This window comes from Pantherophis guttatus, chromosome 3, assembly GCF_059756535.1.
Source record: "Pantherophis guttatus breed Tessera chromosome 3, ASM5975653v1, whole genome shotgun sequence".
Taxonomy (NCBI): domain Eukaryota; kingdom Metazoa; phylum Chordata; class Lepidosauria; order Squamata; family Colubridae; genus Pantherophis; species Pantherophis guttatus.
In genome coordinates, this window is record NC_142065.1 from 132,711,219 (window position 1) to 132,730,583 (window position 19,365).

At 36.7% G+C, this 19,365-nt stretch overlaps 1 protein-coding gene across 10 annotated transcripts in view; it reads right to left on the reverse strand.

Moving 5' to 3' along the window:
• The window catches only part of CDH18 (cadherin 18), a 656,995-nt gene that overhangs the window by 29,025 nt on the left and 608,605 nt on the right, over nucleotides 1-19,365 (reverse strand). For all 10 annotated transcript variants that reach the window (XM_087890242.1, XM_087890248.1, XM_087890243.1 and 7 more), the window contains one exon: nucleotides 7,986-8,119. In XM_087890242.1, the coding sequence (XP_087746368.1) occupies nucleotides 7,986-8,119 (134 nt within the window). The remainder of the gene's footprint in view (nucleotides 1-7,985; nucleotides 8,120-19,365) is intronic.

Consider the following 19,365-nt stretch of genomic DNA (forward strand, 5'->3'; position numbering starts at 1 on the left):
GGATGACCGCTGCCGGCGCTACCTGTTCGTCTGATCCAGATAGAAGCGGTTGCATTTCACCACTACCCTGTTCTTTTTTTTTTTAAATATGTGTCAACATGACAAGAAAATACAAAGGGACAAAGTTTCAATCACACTGCCATAACCACCATCTTGCCTTCTGTTGACCCCTATGCACATTTGGTGTCTCATATATATGTGAGATGTAAAAAAAACCCCACCTCTGCTTCTAATTTTGAATATTGTTAGACAATTGTAGACATTTTATCAGATACTGATTGGTGCAGTATCCATGAAAGAGCACAAGTCTTTCTGTTTGTTAATTTTTTAAAGTTGAAATTACATAATTCACTTGGATGAAATCACTTGTATGAAAGGGACACAGGGTTAAGTGTCTTCATTAACAGTAACATTTTCATTAAAATGAAACTCCTCATCATTTAAATAAAATGGGTTTTGTTAATAATGAACTGAAATAAATACTGAAATAACACAAAGATAGTTACTTGACCTAGTTTAGTGACTTGATTGCTATAGCTATGCGTGCTTTGAAAACAATTTTTAAGAAGTGTTAACTTTGCACTATCCAACCCCTCTTCACTATGTATTACAGCATGCACATCTATTTTCCAGCTCCCAGTTTTGCTTGAAAGAAGATGTGGATCTTCTTTAGCAAGTAGCAAAGAGGTGCTGTGTTTATATTTGGATAGAAGTACCTCTTCCAAATCATTAATAATTATGCAGAGCCCTTTTAATTGCTGTTGAAGAAAACTAGCCAGGATTAGAACTCACAAATTGAAGTTATTTGCTTCCAGGTGTGTGTGTGTGCGTGTGTGTATGTGTGTGTGTGTGTTTCCAAATGCACACACATAAATGCACACGCACAGACACACACACATACACACACACATATATAAATATTATATATATATATATATATATATATATATATATATATATATATATATATATATATATATATATGTAAGTCTATGTAAGTTTTGTTCTGATTGTGTTCTGATTCTCATGTGTGGCACGACCACAGACCAGAAGCCAGATCTCAGCTGCATCATTAACCACTTTAAACCCCTCCAATCCATACATGAAGCAGATTGACACCCACCATGAAGATGTAGCACGACCACGAACGCGAAGCCAAACAACAGCAACACAACTCACCAGCTCAAATCCCCCTGCTACTCAGACTAACCCGAGCACAACCAAGCCCCCACCCAAACAGAACACACTCCCAGCCAATCAGAGCACAGCCAAGCCCCCAACCAATCAGTTCACACCCCCACTAGCATTTAAAAGGAAGTAACAGCTGCGATCACACATTGCTCCTAGAAGCACAAAGCCGAAAACACCAGCCTGAAGATGACAAATGAGACTTCGTCAAAACGTCGCCAAGACACTTCCAATTTTACGCAGGAGAAAACCCAAATAACCAAAGACCTACATACAAACACCCGCGAAAACCTCAGAAAAAACACACATACATACACACACACACACATACACACACATTCCTAGAGTATGTTTGGCACCTTGAGTTATTAATAAAGATAAGAAAAGTGGGATATAGATAAATAAATAAATAAATAAATAAATAAATAAATAAAAAATATTGAGTTAAGTTACAAACTAAATACATTTCTGTATTGGAGATGTGATTGTTTAGATGCTACATATTATCATGTTTGGTGGACTTGTAAGAAAGTTAAGGCTTTTTGGATAAAAAATTGGTGGGTTATGCAGAATGTTTTGAAGAAAAAAATCCAATTTTCTCCACAATTGTTTTTACTGGGTATAGTTAAGGGTTTTACATTGGATGAAACAAAGTTGATATTGTATATGATAACAGCAGCGAGATTATTGATAGGTAAATAGTGGAAAAATGAAGCTTTGCCCACTATCGAGGAATGGACTTTGAAGATGGCCAGTTTTGCAGAGATGGCGAAGATTTCAGCATACCTAAAAGATCGCTCACAAGAGACTTATGAATGGGAAAGGAAAAAGTGGATAGATTATGTGCAGAACAAATATCAAACTGGGAAGTATTAAATAGCTTTTCACTGATAGTATTATATTAAGATAGAATTATTTGAATTTTGTGAAGATGAAAAATTATATGGGCGGTGGAGGGGTTCAAGTTTTATATAAAGGGGATTTTGATGGGAGTATATTCTGTGGAAGTCCAGGGGGGAGGGGAGGGTTGGGGGGGTTAGGGAGGGTTAGGTTGGGGAGTCTGGGGTGGGTTGGGGGGGGAAATGGGGTGAAAATGTAATTGTAAAACTTTTGCAATAAAAAGAAAAGAAAAGTGGGATATAGATAGATAGATAGATAGATAGATAGATAGATAGATAGATAGATAGATAGATAGATAGATAGATAAATAAATAAATAAATAAATAAAATATTGAGTTTTAAGTTACAAACTAAATACATTTCTGTGGCAAAGTATATTTTTATAGTTAAAAATTAAAGTTTAATTTCTGAAACCTGAATACGTGCTACAATCTCTTTATGCACCAATTTGGGTTTTCTATTTCCATTGCAGCAAGTTTTAACAGATTTAATGTCTCAGTTGGGGCTTAATGCTGAAGTTGCATGTTTTATGGTAACTAGAAGGTAGAGGAACCATCTAATATAGTAATTTAATACACACATGCACACAAAATCACCATCCTCTGTTTTAAACATAGTTTCCACATATGGTCCTTATATGGCAGGGGTGTCAATTTCAAGGCCACAGGGCTTCCCTGGAAACAGCAAAGGACCATGTGTGGCCCTCCCAAGCTCTGTTTTCGCTGGTAGAGGATTGCAGGAAGCCATCACAGCCATAAAAGGAGCTTGGGAGCCCATTTTCACTGGCAGAGTGCTCGGGCCACTACAGGCCCCCCCGACACAAATGACATTGAGCTGGCCATGTCCCTGGCCATACCTCCCTGAGGTCATACACAACCCTGATGTGGCCCTCAATGAAATCAAATTTGACACCTCTCTTATATGGCATATCAGTGATACATCAGAAAGGGCAAACAAGAATGTTAGTATTTTTCAAAAATTGAAATAGGATAAGCTTAGATTGTCTATGTAACCAGGTACAAGAAGGCATACACTTTACAATTCTATTTAGATTGTTTATAGTTACATAGGAATGCAGAAAATGCGATGCAGAATCTAACTCAAAGTACACACTTCTCTACTGACTGATTCCGATTTAAATATATTGATTTTTCTTTTGCATTGTCACAGTTATCAATGACATCTGCAGAATTTGAAGGTATGGTCAAAATGACATCATTACAGAAACTGCTGTATTGTAATATATGTTTCAAAGGAGCACAGTTTTTGACATAATCACATTTAAAAATTTGCCACATTTTACTGAATAACTAAGGTGTGTGTGCATGGGGGGAGGAGGAGAAATAAGAAGAAATGCAGTCAACATTGTTATGGTATGAACTTAATCCATCTCATATTTCTATCACTATAAAGAATACAAGTACCAAAGAGTGGAATGTGCATCATTTTGACAATTCTTGACTTGCTGCGGTTGTATCTATATAACAGTTGCATATGTCATTTTAAACAATTGAATTCTTTCCCAGAACACCCTTCTCTCCTTCAACTGCCATTAGTTTCACCACCAGCTTTTTCATTTTACAGCCCAGTATCTCATTGTTTTAGGGTAGCTTCTACCCTGTCACTGGACAATAGAAGTATGTAATATCACATTTCAGCACAGAAAGAAACAGCAGAGAAGTTGCTACTACCACCATTATGTTTAATATTGTCATGAGAGTTGTAAGGAATAAATTTATTCCCCTCCTTTTTTCTAGAAGAAGCATTCTTTTACAAGGATTAATGCATGGATACATGATTCAATATTATTTGTCAGAATGAATGATAGAAAAATGATCATCTGGGAATTCAACCAGTTTCAGAGGGTATGGAAAATATTCTTAAACAAGTTTAAAAATAATTCAACATGCCATTTTGAATTCCTTCTAACATTATACACAGAAATACTAAGAACTTGGAGAGCACAAACAAATCATAATGGAATACCAAATACACTGTACCAAATACAAGTACATTGATGCACTGGCTAGAGACCATGGAATCATCAAGACAGTTCTGGTGGCCTGAAGTTATATGGCTCCCTGAGTGGGAGATTCAATCCTGAAGAAGTTAGAGCTAGTAGACTAGAACCAATCAGATTCTGGAAGGAGGGATTTCTGGAAAGTAGCCTAGCTTTACAAGAAAATAATACAGATCAAACATCTGCCAGCAAAAACAGAAGAGTCCCATCATTTGCTTTGCCTCTCAGACTTCAAGTTCTCTTCCACCCAATTTACACCAGCTTTCAATCAATTTTTATATCAACAGGTGGGGACCCTGATTGGCTGCCCTGTCCTCTTATACCTGCACTTGGGGCAATTACCTATATTCCTTGAATAATGGGATAGGAATTTCAGGATATTAAGCATGATTATTATTTCTTTCTTACTTGAGTTAACCCATAACTGAGCAATCGCTAAGTAATCAAAAGTAAGTGTTATAAAGAGTGTTATTGTGCTCATCTGAATGATGCATGGATGAATATTGGAAGAGCAGGTGGGAACCACAGGTCCCTTAAGAACAAATGGGTATTCCTGTGGCCATTCAGTGGCAAACTACCTGTCAGCTTTGGAAGCCATATTAGGCTAGAAGCTTCCATGCTGCCACCTTCTCCTGTGTGGGAAAGTAGGAGGGGGGATTTAGTGGAGGGGTTGTCTGTAGATGTAATAGCATTCTTCCTGTCGGTCAAGGTCAGGGCGATCCTGCATCTGGAGAAGGAGTGGTTGGAGTGATGTCTCGAGACGGCATGGTGGTTGATTGGACAGCATGTGATCGACTGAGGAGTGAGGGGATGGTTTTGGGGGTTTTGATTTACTGAGGGAAAACTCGGACCTCTCAGATGTGGGTTTTCCCAGATGTGCCAGTTTACCTGTTCTAGTAAATAGAACTTTGAAAAATGCTTGCTTCAGAATCTTTCCTTGGCCTTGGTTTTTTTCTAGAATGCTGACACTACCATTGAAGTAGTACCAAATTATATAAAAATGGAAGTTGATTTATGAAGATTAGTAAGCAATGTCCAATAACTTTGTCACTCTAGGTGAATTTTCTATAATCGGCCTCTTCTTTCTAATCTACAATAATCTGCACCTCCTTAAACTAGGGTAGTAATAAAGCATATTCTTAGAAGCCCTAATAAGAAGGTAAATGCCTCCCTGTTTAACCCCAATGAGAAATATGTGTGATTTTGGATGGATGTCTCTGAACAATTTGTGCCAGAAATGAACACAGGAATTGAACTGTAATATGCAATCAGTACCTGTATAATTTTACAGACCGCATTTATTGGCCTCTGGGATTGGTGTGCTTACTTAAGACACAGATGCTTGTACAGATTGACTGTTTCATCAAGAAAAAAAACTATATTCTGCCTCTTAACTGCATGTTAAAACCCTTAATTTAAAGGAAACAACTAGATAATACATTCTTGTGACATTATGGCTTGAGACAAACCTCACCCTCCTTTCTATGAGAGGCATCATTCACACATATATGCATATAGCTTTCTGCTATATGTAAAGGGCTGTGGTGAAATCCAATTTTTTTTATTACCGGTTCTGTGGGCGTGGCTTGGTGGGTATGGTGTGGCTTGGTGGGTGTGGCTTGGTGGGTGTAGCAGGGGAAGGATACTGCAAAATCTCCATTCCCACTCCACTCCAGGGGAAGGATATGGCAAAATCCCCATTCCCTCCCCACTCCTGGGGGAAGGATATTGCAAAATCTCCATTCCCACCCCACTCTGGGGCCAGCCAGAGGTGGTATTTGCCATTGTCCAAACTACTCAAAATTTCTGCTACCGGTTCTTCGAACTGCTCAAAATTTCCGCTACCGATTCTCCAGAACCTGTCAGAACCTGCTGGATTTCATCCCTGGTAAAGGGGGATATATAAAATGGGTTGATTATCTGGATATTCACAAAACTGTCATTAAGAAAGGTTGAGAAATGCACCTTTTTATTAAAGTCATTGTAGGAGGAGAACTGTGTTATTCTATCAAAAAAATCAAGAGTCTAGTGATATTATTATTGTATTGCAGAATGTTACTTGTTACTTTTTTAATGTAGTAGATTGTTTGTTTCATTATGTGATCCTAGCCATTTATACTTTATTTAATATTCAATAGCTAGCCAAGCTATTCTTTAGTATGGTATATGAACTAAGCTATCATTTGATCATAATCTGACCATAAGAATCCACTGGTTTCCAATGCAATCTTGTTACAAAAGAAAAGCTGGTTGAGTGTGATTAGAGTCTAGATTGGAGATAAGATAGAAATCTCATCTATTAACTAAACCTGGGTCTCTTCTGTTCGACTAGGAAAGAAGACTAACATTTTTCTGCACTAGAATTCAGAATGATGTTTGCATGAATTTATAACCTCATGCATAAATTAACATTTTTATCTGAAACCCTTATGTGTATGGCTCTACCAGATAGCCATATGTTGTTTTAGAAGAAAGAATCATATCTATTCAACTGGGGTTCCAAGTGCTGCTATAAAGCAACACAATAGTAAGAAATAAAAATAATAAAATATTCACAATAGTGGGCTATTCTTGACACTGAATAATTCACTGTTGTTTTATAAAACCTTAGATGTAGTTTATCATTTGCAAAGTTCAATGTTTTGCATGTATATTCAACCCAAGACGGCAAACATGCTTAACACTCCTACTCCTCCTATCAATTATCCTGATTTAGATTATTCCTTGGTAATTAGCTTGATTTAAACTTGGGATAAGATATTACATTAATAAGCTTTTATTTGTCTGAGTCTGATAGTAATAAACTTCAACCTAATAAAGTATTCTGCCTTGAGCAATGTGAACAAAATGCCCTTTAAAAAAAAAAAAACCATTAAAATATACTGTTAAACAGAATATGGTGATTACCAGATCTCTGTGTCTATTTGACTTGTGGTCATTTAAGAATCCAAATAGAATGTGAACAGTGGTTTGATATTCAGAATTCTTGCATATCTCTCTTTTAGTAAAGTTACTGGAAACAGACATTTTGATGTACATCATTCATCTTTTCCTGGGGACTTTATCTGTCTCTGGAATCTTAGATTTATCTTGAAAGCCTTTCACTCAAACACAATTGCATTCCAGTTAAAAACAGAAAAAATCATATGAAAATCATTATAAATTTAGATTAGTATTATTATTATTTATTATTTATTTATTTGTCAACAAATAAGAGAACAAGTAACAAAAAAGACAAGAAAAATTTTTGGCACCAAAAAAATTATTTTGCCAATATAAATTGGCAAAATATAGCCATAAACACATAAAATGATTACATATAATTGGGAACAGTAGGACAGGGACGGTAGGCACTCTGGTGCACTTATGCACACCCCTTAGGGATCTCTTAAGAAACATGAAAGGTTTACAGTAGACAGTTTATGGTAAAAGGTAGGGGATTAGAGAGATTAATAACAGGATCAGGTAGATTGTTCCAGACATTTACTATTCTATTGCAAAAGTCATATTTCCTACAATTAAGATTAGAGCAAATTACATTGAGTTTAAATCTATTGATGGCCCTTGTATTATTATGGTTGAAATTATTATAACATAGCATTCATACATACTCTAACATGGGTTTGAACCAAGGCTCACGAAGTATTTGCTTAACATTATGTAAGTATTCAAACATTATATAAGAAACAACTGTACATTTTAGACAACTAAAGTAGCTTTGACATGTTATTCAGCTGCCAAGATTGATAGATATTATGAGCAGCTGAAAGAGAATAATGCCGTTTTCTCTTCCAAATTACTAAATATTTTCCCCCAAACATCTCCATCATTGTATACCTTTCTGAAAGACCCATTTGCCTGTGGGCTTGTTACATACCAATTTCAGAAGCAGCGACTGTGATGTTGTACCAAGGGGTTTCTTCTCTGTCAAAGACCTTGGCAGTCTTAATGGTTCCAGTGTTTGCATTAATAGTGAAGTATCTGTCTTCTGTATTGTGATCAATGGAATATCTAGGAACACACAAAATGAAAACATAAGTTAAAAACAAGTGCTAAGCATTCACCAGTGAGCAATTTTCTTAACTGTTTACCTTTATATTCGGGGAGGGAGCTACAACATCATCCTAGCATTTTTGCAAGTAGCTATACTGAATGGTCTTCAACAGTCTTGAATGATTAAAGGCATTGGGATGGACAGTTCCTGGTTAGCTTGACCAATGTCCTCATTCAGTTTATGGAAGCAATAAACACATCACTTCGGCCTGCCAGAAGAGTTCCTTTCTAACCTTGCTTCATTGCATGTATCTTACCAAGAATGCAGACTGGCTGAATTTATGTACTATAAATACTACAATTAAACTTACAGCTGAGAGCTGGTTTTGTTTTTATTGGGCATCAACACAAGTATTGCTTCTGTTGGAATAATGCTTCAGTGCTGTTTTCATTGTATATTATATGCATATATCAGTGGTGAAATTCAATTTTTTTTACTACTGGTTCTATGGGCGTGGCTTGGTGGGTGTGGTGTGGCTTGGTGGGCATGGCAGGGGAAGGATACTGCAAAATCTCCATTCCCACCCCACTCCAGGGGAAGGATACCGCAAAATCCCCATTCCTTCTCACTCCTGGGGGAAAGATATTGCAAAACCTCCATTCCTATCCCACTCCGGGGCCAGCCAGAAGTGGTATTTGCCGGTTCTTCGAACTGCTCAAAATTTCCACTACCGGTTCTCCAGAACCTGTCAGAACCTGCTGGATTTCACCCCTGGCATATATGCTGTACCTAAGATTTTATTTCCTTTCAGATAAACTTTTTTTTTACCATTTCCATTTATCATTACCATCTTCTAAGAGATACCACCTATTTTGACATACTTAATTGGTTCAAACAGCATTAATGTATGTTAGTCCAAATAAAGGAATGAACTAAATTACAGCATATGTGTGAAATTCTCTTGCTGTCATTTGTAATGGCTCCTTTGAAATGAAAACACAGCTGGTATTTTTAAAATTCTAATGCAGGCTATGGTTTTAACAGTAGTTCTGCACTCCAAAGTATGAACAGGAATATGTAAAAGGTGAACTGAACAGCACCATTCTACATACTTTCTCTAGAAACTAATATACATAAGTATGCTCCCTTTGATATTAGTATAATTATAGAATTACCATGATAATTTTTGGATGAAAACTGAAATGGTATTGGTAGATGACAAAATTGGAATTCCCACTAAGAAAGAGAAAAGAAGACTTCTAGAATATATATATATATCTAGAAAATATAAAAAATATTCTTTTTACACAAGTATATTTCTCCGAGTCAGATCACAATGTGGCTCTTATAACACAAAAACATGACCATAGGTATCATTTTAGCTGCATAAAATGGAGAGGGGGGGGGAAGAGAGAGAGGGAGAGAGATTTGGCTGTCACCTTCTTCTCTAGCTATAATATAGAATTCCTTCTTCTGGTTATAAAAATATATTGTATTCCCCAAATTCCATAGTCAAAAATGGCATTGTGATCAAGGATGACTAAACCAATCCTAAAACTGAATAAATGAGCTCTTTTATTAATGAAAGCAAGGGCCTTGAAATAAATAGAAGAAACAATATGAGTAGGCATTCAGAAGAGATGGGTAAGCATTATCTTTCAAATTATATTCCACTGAAAGTTACTGTTAACAACTGAAACAATTATGGCCATCCAGCAGAGAAGCATTCATATTATGGGACTATGGCTTTGAAAACATTCAAATTGTTTTAACAGCCATTATGATTTATCATTTGTTTTAACTATTATTTCCACTTCTCATACATTTCTGCAAAGTCAGACATAGTATAGTGTGTACTACTATTTACTGTACTTATTTTAGGCAATAAAAGCTTCAATTTAATAAGCTTGCTAGAAGGAATCCAGAAAATTTTGGAGTTGGGGTGATTTGTGTAGTACTAATATGTGTGCACACACACACATGTAACAGATTCTAAACAATTTACTTATGGATATTTTAAGAACATAATATTGGAAAGTCCAAATGCCGTTGTATGTATAGGTGTTTTCTTCCATAAACCAAATATGTTTATGTTCTTCAATAGCTTAAGCATGTTAGAATAGTTTCTTTTTTCTTTTTGAGTTTTATTGGGTTTTAACAATTAAACAATTCTTATTCTGCTCTTGTGCATGACTGTGACCACTTACATATCATCACACGAATATTCTCCTATACTCTATATAATTTTACAAAATCTACTATCTGTTATTTCTTTGTTTTTCTATCTTCAATCCAATTATACTATTTCTCCCATAGTATGTAAAAGTCCGAATCCATCTGTCCTTTCAGTTCCAATGTCATTTTATCCATCTCGGCGCAATCTAATATCTTTCTAATTATTAGATCTTCGGAGGGTGTGTTCGAGCTTCTCCAACATTGCGCAAATGCCAATCTTGCTGCCGTTGTCATATGTAGAATAATATATGTTGTCATTTTTTCATATTTCTTTTTCATTATTCCTTGAAGAAACAATTCTGGCGTATATTCTACCTGGAAGCCTGTTACTTCCTGTATCCAACTATGTATTTTCATCCAATTTTTTTTTGTTTCGGGGCATAACCACCATAGAATAGTTTCAGTAATTATGCTTTCTATTCCTCCTTTACAGACATAGGCTGTCCATTTTCTGGACAGTGAACCAAAATCAATAGTACCTCTTGTATTATCTGGGGGAAAAAAAAGACATTTCTGTGTGACTTTTCATTGAACCTCTGACTGTGACATGATGAACTTAAGATCATTAGCCAACTTTGGCCAAGTTTCATGGCATTCAGAAATTGGCTCTTTGATGGAGATTCTGAAGATTTATTACACAGTAAGAAAGGTTAAGAACATTTCCAAGACACAACTGGAAAGCATGGCAAATCAAGTTTCTAAAGAGAAATAGGATGTATAATAGACATCTATGAAGAACGTGTTTCTGAAGAAATCATTTAAACCTCTGCCTTGATAGTATTCAATCTCAAAGACCAGTTATTGGCATTCATTTAACTGATTTCAAACCAATGGATAATGTAAATCTGGGTGGATTGAATCAGTTTAGTTTGCTTTAATTTTATTTCCTTCTGATATTTCTATTTTAAATTCTCTGCTTTCTGAGTTAAGATTTTGAAGAGTGCCCAATTATGAGATGTAATAGTACAGGTAGTTCTCAAGTTATGACAATTCACTTAGTGACAGTTCAAACTTATGACACCATCCCCAAAAGTACTTACGACCCAGTCATGACGTTATGAATGTTGTAGCACCATGGCAACTGATCTTACAACTGACAGAAATGCTGCAATATGCCCCCTGACTATTTCCACCCTTCTCCCCAGCATCTGCACAGGCACTGGGCCTGCTATGCTAGTCCACTGGCTCCTCCCCATCACATCACTGACTGCTCACTTACTTTTGAAGATCTGCAGAGGTGGCCATCTTCTCAGATGTTGGTGAAGCTGTTTTCATTAGATCTTACACACCCTTCCATCCCCTTTGCAGAAGGCTTTTCACATAGATGATGGAAGCCTGGAGGAGCAGGAGGTCACCACCACCCCCCCCCAAAAAAAAAACTTCCATTCCCTTTGCAAAAGGTTTTTGGCACAGAGGACAGAGGCCTGCAGGAGACAATCTCATGCCACTGCCATCCGCTGGACAAGCTTTTTCCAAAGGGGACAGAAGAACACAAGATTTTAAGAAAGCAGCTTTACTTGCATCTGAGAAGATGGTCACTTTTTTGGTACATAGCCCTGAGCTATGCTGATCTTCAAACGGTAAGTGTGGAGAAGGCAGAAGCAGCTGTGGGAACCCGAAGGGGTGGGAAGGGGAGCATGAGATAGCTCAGTGGGTATGGGGTGGCCTTGGGTGGACAGAGGCAGATGGTTTTTTTCTTGCATTAGGCCCTCCATGGTCTTCCTCTTCCCTGAGGTACCTCATGAACACTTAATGACCCATGCATTGAATTAATGAATAAATTGAGGAGAGGAGGGATGGGGTTCATTCATTCAATGTGTTTCAATTAATGTTATAACCCTAATGGGCAGACTCCGTTATAATTGTAACTTGAGGCTTACCTATAGTATGACTCATTCATTATAAAAAAACTTTTATTGATACAAATAATTATAAACCAACTTAGTTGTGAATGCTCCAACACTGGACGTTTTTAAGAAGATGTTGGATAACCATTTGTGGTGTAGGGTTTCCTGCCTAAGCAGGGGGTTGGATTAGAAGACCTCCAAGGTCCATTCCAACTCTGTTATTCTGTTTCTGTTTATAATTGCAATGAAAATTGCAAATCACCTTTTTTATATGTCTTTTTATTTCCATTTTCATTTCCCTTTCCTTCATTATAAAGGTCAACTTATATTTTACATGTTAAAGTAAGCCATCAGAAATGTAATATTACAGACAGAACTTTAATAAACTCAACCAGCTCAAAGACAAAGACACATTATTTATGAAAAATCTTATTTATGAAGAATTTAGAGACCAGTAACCACATGCGAGCTAAGATTTTCAACCAAGCTATGCACATCTGAACCAATTTATTGAATTCAGGGCTTTCCTTATTTTCCAATTTTGAAAGGAAATAACTCATTCATATAGAAGCTGGTCAAAGTAGAGTGAACACAGACCAGAAATATTTTTCTCAAGAGGGTAATTCATTATTAATAAGAAAATATCCCACTAAGCACTGAAGCACACAGCACAAAGAAGGATTTTAGCCAGCAAGGATACTACTGAAGTGTAAATGTATGCTTTGGATACACTGGATATATGTATACCTGAAGTGCTTAGTTGTACCTGCGTAAGTGTGATCAATGATGTACTGTTGGAAGCAGGGGAGTTGCCCTTACAAGTATTAATAGCTGAAACTTTGTAATATTTCTTGCTGACTGCAATAATTAAGAATCAATCCTGCTTCCTAATAATACAGATATGTCATGCTAAAGCAAAGAGTGGATCAAAAGTTGGAACAGAGTGTTGGAGCAGAATATCAAAACAATATCGATCCTAGTATAACAGAATGGATATGTGTGATGCAAACCTGAATGAGATAGACTTCAGTTCATCATAGCTCCCAGGTAAAACTAACTGGAAAGATCCCCCCTCCTTATTTTAGCTGCAGGAGCAGGCAACTTAAGAAAGAACATCTATCATTTCATACTAGGTAATACTGCACAGCAATTAGATGAGATGGAAAGCCAGAGGCAGCAATAAGATTGTCCTATGTGCTTCACTAACTTCTCATAAAAGGAACACTTTGAAGAGCACATACAGCTGTTTAAAATTTTGCAGCTTTTTGAATTTGGCATATACATTCTACCTTGCCCGGAAAAATAGCTGGTGCGTTGCATCCAAAAAGGAACAGAAGAATATGGTTTATCCTTCATGAGGAAATGTTTCCTGAACTGGCTAGCTTTTAGCTGTTACAAACACAACAAGAAAGCAATTTCTAACTGACTAACCTACATGATGTTGTGTTTGCCATCACAGTAGTCACAATAAAGAGCATTACAAAAAGAAAACAAAGTCTTGGCTGGTATTGTGTAGTGCTCAATCTAATTTTATTAAAACTTTTTGCATAATTTGAAAAGCCATCCCAAACTATTGGTTCCTACTTCTACAAAAGTCACTTGTTCCTTTTCATAAAGTCAAGTGACCAGGGGTGAAATGCTACTGGTTCGCCTCGGTTTGGGCAAACTGGTAGTGATAAAAATTACCGGTTCGGGCGAACCTGTAGTAAGAAAAAGCTACCACTTCAGTCAAACTGGTAGTTAAAAAGCTACCGGTTTGGTGAACAGGTATTTCCAACGATCAGCTGTGCCCCGCGGTTTAGATTCTCTAGAAAGCAGGAAATCCTGCTTTCTAGTGAAGCTAAATCGCATGGCACAGCTGTTCCCTCCCTCTCGCTGTTCTACTTACCTAGTGAAGTCTTCTTTTTCCACACGAAGCTTGTGTTTGGTGTGTACTGTGCATGTGCGCTCAGTGTGCTTTTGGCACACATTGTGCATGTGCACAGGCAGCGTGCTTTTAGCACGCATCACTCATGCGCGGGCAGTGAACAGTAGAGACCCACTTAGGATTTCACCACTGCCAGTGACCAAGGAAAAAAGTGCATGGAATTGACTTTGTCCTCCTCTGCTTTTGGCACTTTTGCCACTCAATTGTTTTGCCCCTTAAAGACTTTTGATAGAAAGAAAGCATTCTTTCCAATTGTAACCTGGATAGGAACATAGAACAATAAAGTTGGGAGGGACCTTGGAGGTCTTCTAGTCCAACCCCTTGCTCAAGCAGGAGACCCTATATCATTTCAGACAAATGGCTGTCCAACCTCTTCTTAAAAGCCTCTAGTGCTGGAACAACCACAACTTCTGTTCCACTGGTTAATTGTTCTCACTCTTAGGAAATTTCTCCTTAGTTCTAGGATTGCTTCTCTCCTTGATTAGTTTCCATCCATTGTTTCTAGTCTTGCCTTCTGATGTTTTGGGAAATAGGTTGCCTAATAATAAAAATAGCTGCCTAATGAGGCTTGAAAGGAAGGCAACACATAGCAAAGACCAGATATTTTCTGTGGTGTTAATGGAGCAGAATATGAAGTTCACAGGCAGCCCATAATAAAATCACCTGTGTTGTTATCAGACCCTACAATCCTGCAGAAAAATATTATAATTCACACTCATTTTCTAATTCCTATATATTATTTCAAGAGGGTAAATAGCCTATAACCTTACTTTAACTGGAGCTCTTTTGCATTCTTTTGTTTGGGAGCTCAGCGATCACCGTAGTCATGCATGCCAATTAAATTTACTTGATTGTACCTATCCCCAAATGCTGGGGTTCCTGAAGTGGACATTTTCCCCTCCACATCAGAATGTCAAAGACTGCCAGTATATGTATAACTTTACACAGCAGAATTGTAACAAAAATATGACAACTAATTTACAATCATCAAAAGGGAACAGTTAAATATGTGATCCCATATTATACTCAAGGCCACATGTACATACTCTAAAACAATTTAATAAAAACATAAACCTAATAAAATAAATAAAAACAAAATCTAACAGTTAACATATTCTTTGTATGAATAAGGGATAGGTTTCAGTAATGTCGAAGCTACTTTCACTAGATGTAGATATGTTTTAAAATCTTAAATATGTTCAGATGGGCTTTTGTCAAATGAGCATTAGGGAACTGACACCCTAGGAGCAAACTTTGGAAAATCCTTGGTAATGAAGAAATGGAAGATAAAGAAGGCACTCTACTGCAGGGGTGTCAAACTCAATTTCATTGAGGGCAGCATCAGGGTTGTGTTTGACCTTGGGGGGCTGGAGTGGACATGGCCAGGGTGGCTGTGGCCACCTTGACATCACTCGTGTTGGGGGCACCTGTGGCGGCTTGAGCACTCTGCCAGCAAAAACGGGCTCCTGAGCTCTGTTTTTGGCTGTGACAGCCTTCTGCAACCCTCTGCCAGCAAAAACGGAGCTTGGGAGGGCCGCATGTGCGAGCTTAATTTTCACTGGCAGAGGGTTGCAGGAGGCCATCCCAACTGAAAACAGAGCTCAGGAGCCCGTTTACTCTGGCACAGGCACCACTTGCCAATCCTTCACTGTTTCCAAGGTGGCCCCACATGCCAGATCTAAGCACCCCATGGGACGGATCTGGCCCCTGGGCCTTGAGCTTGACACCCATGCTCTACTGGAATAGCCAATATATGGGCAACGAGTCAAGGAATACTGAACAAACCTGATGTTGTGGGAGTTTAAAAGGAGCTTAAATGGGTGTGACAAAATGCAGCCAACTCCAGTCATGTGGGCAATGGGAAGGAAATGTTTCAAAGACACTCTAATTTAATTGATTTGCTATAAGACATGGAACATATTTTTACAATTTTCAATATTCTGCTTTTACACCTGATCAGCTCTATATAGGCCCTTCTGAAATAGGTGTGGTTCTTACTTCTTGACAATGCCAGATTCATAGAGCTGGTCCCTGAAGACAGGTGTATGTCTGGGGGAGGTGGGGGCCTAAAAAGAAAGAGAAGGCTATTCAAGGTGAAAGATCTCAGTTTTGTCTGTGTTGAGTCTACATTGGTGTGTACTGTATCCTCTTATAGCCTCACTACTGCAGCAGTGAGGTCAGTTAGAGAATCCAGCCTACCATAGTTTTCCAAAAACTGTCAACATTTTCAGTACTGGATTGGTACTTCTGAATGTCATCTGCATGAATATGATACTAAATATGACACTAAAATTCAAATAATAAATCTGAGGAAAGAATGAACAAGTGATACTAACATTGGGGGCAGAACTGAGTCCTATGAAACATTGATTTTAAAGGGAAAAACTCATAATGAGGAATCTCTAATCACTATGGGGAAAAAATGCTTCCCCCCCAAAAAACAAAACAAAAAAAAAACAAAGATTCCCACTACATCACCGATTTCCCTAGTTGTCAATTAATCAGGCCTTGGATTCTACAGTATCAAATTATGGAAATGTCTAGTAGCACCAGCAAATAACCAACACTATGCTTATTTTACAAAAAGGGCTTTTTTTCTTTCTTTCTTTCTTTTTTTTTTTTTTTTTGCAGAGCTAGCACTTTTAACTTTTTTTAAAAGTAGAACTGTGCTTTGTGATTTTGACAAGAAGCTGACAAGAAACTCAATTTTTTTTTGACTTCAGGAACTGTTAAAATGTGGAACAGTCTATCTCAAGCAAAAGGGTGGCCAGCCGTTTCTCTGGGATTCCTGCCCTGGGCTGGGTGTTGACCTAGAACATTTCCAAGATCACTTCTAATATTATGATTCTAGGCCTAATCTATGTTTTATACATCTCTTATTATCCAACTTTTTATGAGTACTTTTCTGTTTGTATGTATGTATGTCTGCAATTTTGATTAACACACTTTTAAGTTGCCTTAGGCAAACTTAATAAAATTCCATGATGTGTAAAAACAAATAAATTTTAATTTGGAAAGCTGTGGATTAGAATGGTTTTTATTGAAGTACAAACTTTATTCCTAGCCATATGGTTGTTCCTTATAGCTAAGTGTGAAGCTATACCTGCTAAATCTCCTTTACACACGAAATATTTAAAAAGCAACAACATCTACATTGCTAAGATATTCTGAATATTTCTACTCTGAACATTACCCCTTCAGAGTACATTACCCTTCCTCTTTTAAGTGGTCTGTTGCCACTGGAATTTGACTCCAAAGGAATCTTCCATTGATTCCAATGGACTTTTTAAAAAATCTGATTAATTAAGATTAGCTGAGGATGGAGGGACATGAACCACCACCTCTAAGTTTCTGACTTGCCTCAATTTGTCAGTCAATTTGTCAATTTGTCAGTCAATTTGTTAGTGTTACCACTAACAGAATATTTGGAAAAGTACTGTTTTGTCAAATCCTATTCATTCTGCACAATGAGGCACATGTAAGAAGAATACACAAAATCCTTGAAGAAAAAATACCATGATAGATGCTGCCTTACAAGGAAAGGCCGCATATGAAGATGTATGTTTAGACAAATCCTTCTTGGACACTTTGCTATGCAAGAAACGTTTAATATTCAAGGGAAGAACTCTTGTTAAAGTCATAACCTGAAGTCCTTGAAGAGGGAGATATAGTGTTAGTGAGATTCCAAGCATAATTCAGGATCCTGATTGTCATCTATAGATCCCTTTATGGGACAGGGCACAGTCTGGTTATTTGTGGGATTATCTGTTTCTGATTATGTCTACCTGCCTAATTAGATTTGACAGGAGTGGCAGGAAGCAGAGCCCTATTAAATATCCCCCAAGCAGTTCTCTGTAAATTGTCATGTATCTATTTTCCTCCTTGTTTGGAATTGTTTTACAAACCAAGCTTTAAATTTAAATTTACTGTCATTTTATTCATTATATTTCAATGAATTTTCTTCAATATACATTTTTGAGATATGTTTTATATTCGCTCTAGGAGCGTATATAAAATATAATAACTATATTCATATTGATGAATGGTTCAGAATGTAGCAGCCAAATAGTATGAGTTAAAAAAATATATGAATTCAACTCCAAATTGGGGATCATGGTAATATCGCTATAAGAAATAGTAGAAATATTCAACAGAGTAGATGTTGGGATTTCTAGGATAATGTGGGATGACAACTATCCATAATATTTATATCATAACTTGATAAATGACAACTGTGTGTACTATCTGATAACAAACATTTTTACATTTGCAAGTTAAACTCTTCTTTGAATTCATAAAAATGTAATGCTGTTATAATAGATTCATGGTAATTATTCAGTTGTAATCTTGATAATACCAAGCACAAAAGATGTGCTTTAATTAATATCAATATCTGCATGCCTATAAAAACACAATTAAATTTAGAAATGGATCTTTTCCATACTGTTAAAGAACTCACAACTATTTTATGATAAAAAGGATTAGGCTTCCCAACATAAATCTAGAAGGATTTGGATTCATTTTGCTTAAAGGGTTTACTCTAATCCTACCTTGAAATTATTTATCCTCAGAATTTACCCATTTAGAAAAAACAACATAATATTTATTTTATGAAGAAACAAAACAAATTTTTTTTATGTTGAAACAATACAAAATAAAACCTTCTTCTTTCAGAAGTATTAGATTTAAAAGTTAATATCAATTCTATTATATTAGGTTAAATGTACAATTTGTACATCTGTTTGGAAAGAAGCTATACTGAGTTCAACAAAGCAGATTTCTTAGTAAGTGGGTTTTGGATTGCAGCTTTAAGCTTTCATTGAAAGAGAATAAGTATTTCTGGAGAGGCAAAATGCAGATTCAGATTTGGAAACTTAACACACTCCATTTCCAAAATTTGCCTCATTGCAGAACTCCACACTAGAATGATTTCCTGATTTGTAGTATCAAACTTCCTCATCTTAAGTGCTGTGATCCTTAACTGCACAGAATGAATCTTTGGAGATTGTGAAATTCATCATTTACAAGACCTCATATTCTTATATATAATACAAGGTAACATAAATTCCCTTAGTTTAATACTCTTCCACTGAAACAGAACCACTGTAAAGGAAGGTGGAGATGAAATGGATTTCAATCAGCAACATCGTTCTGGGCAGGAATGTCTGCCATCCTATAGTAAGATGAGTCATGTGGGATAAGTTACAGACTTGCATTTTACCCAAAGCTAAGGCATGGCTTATTTAACTATTTT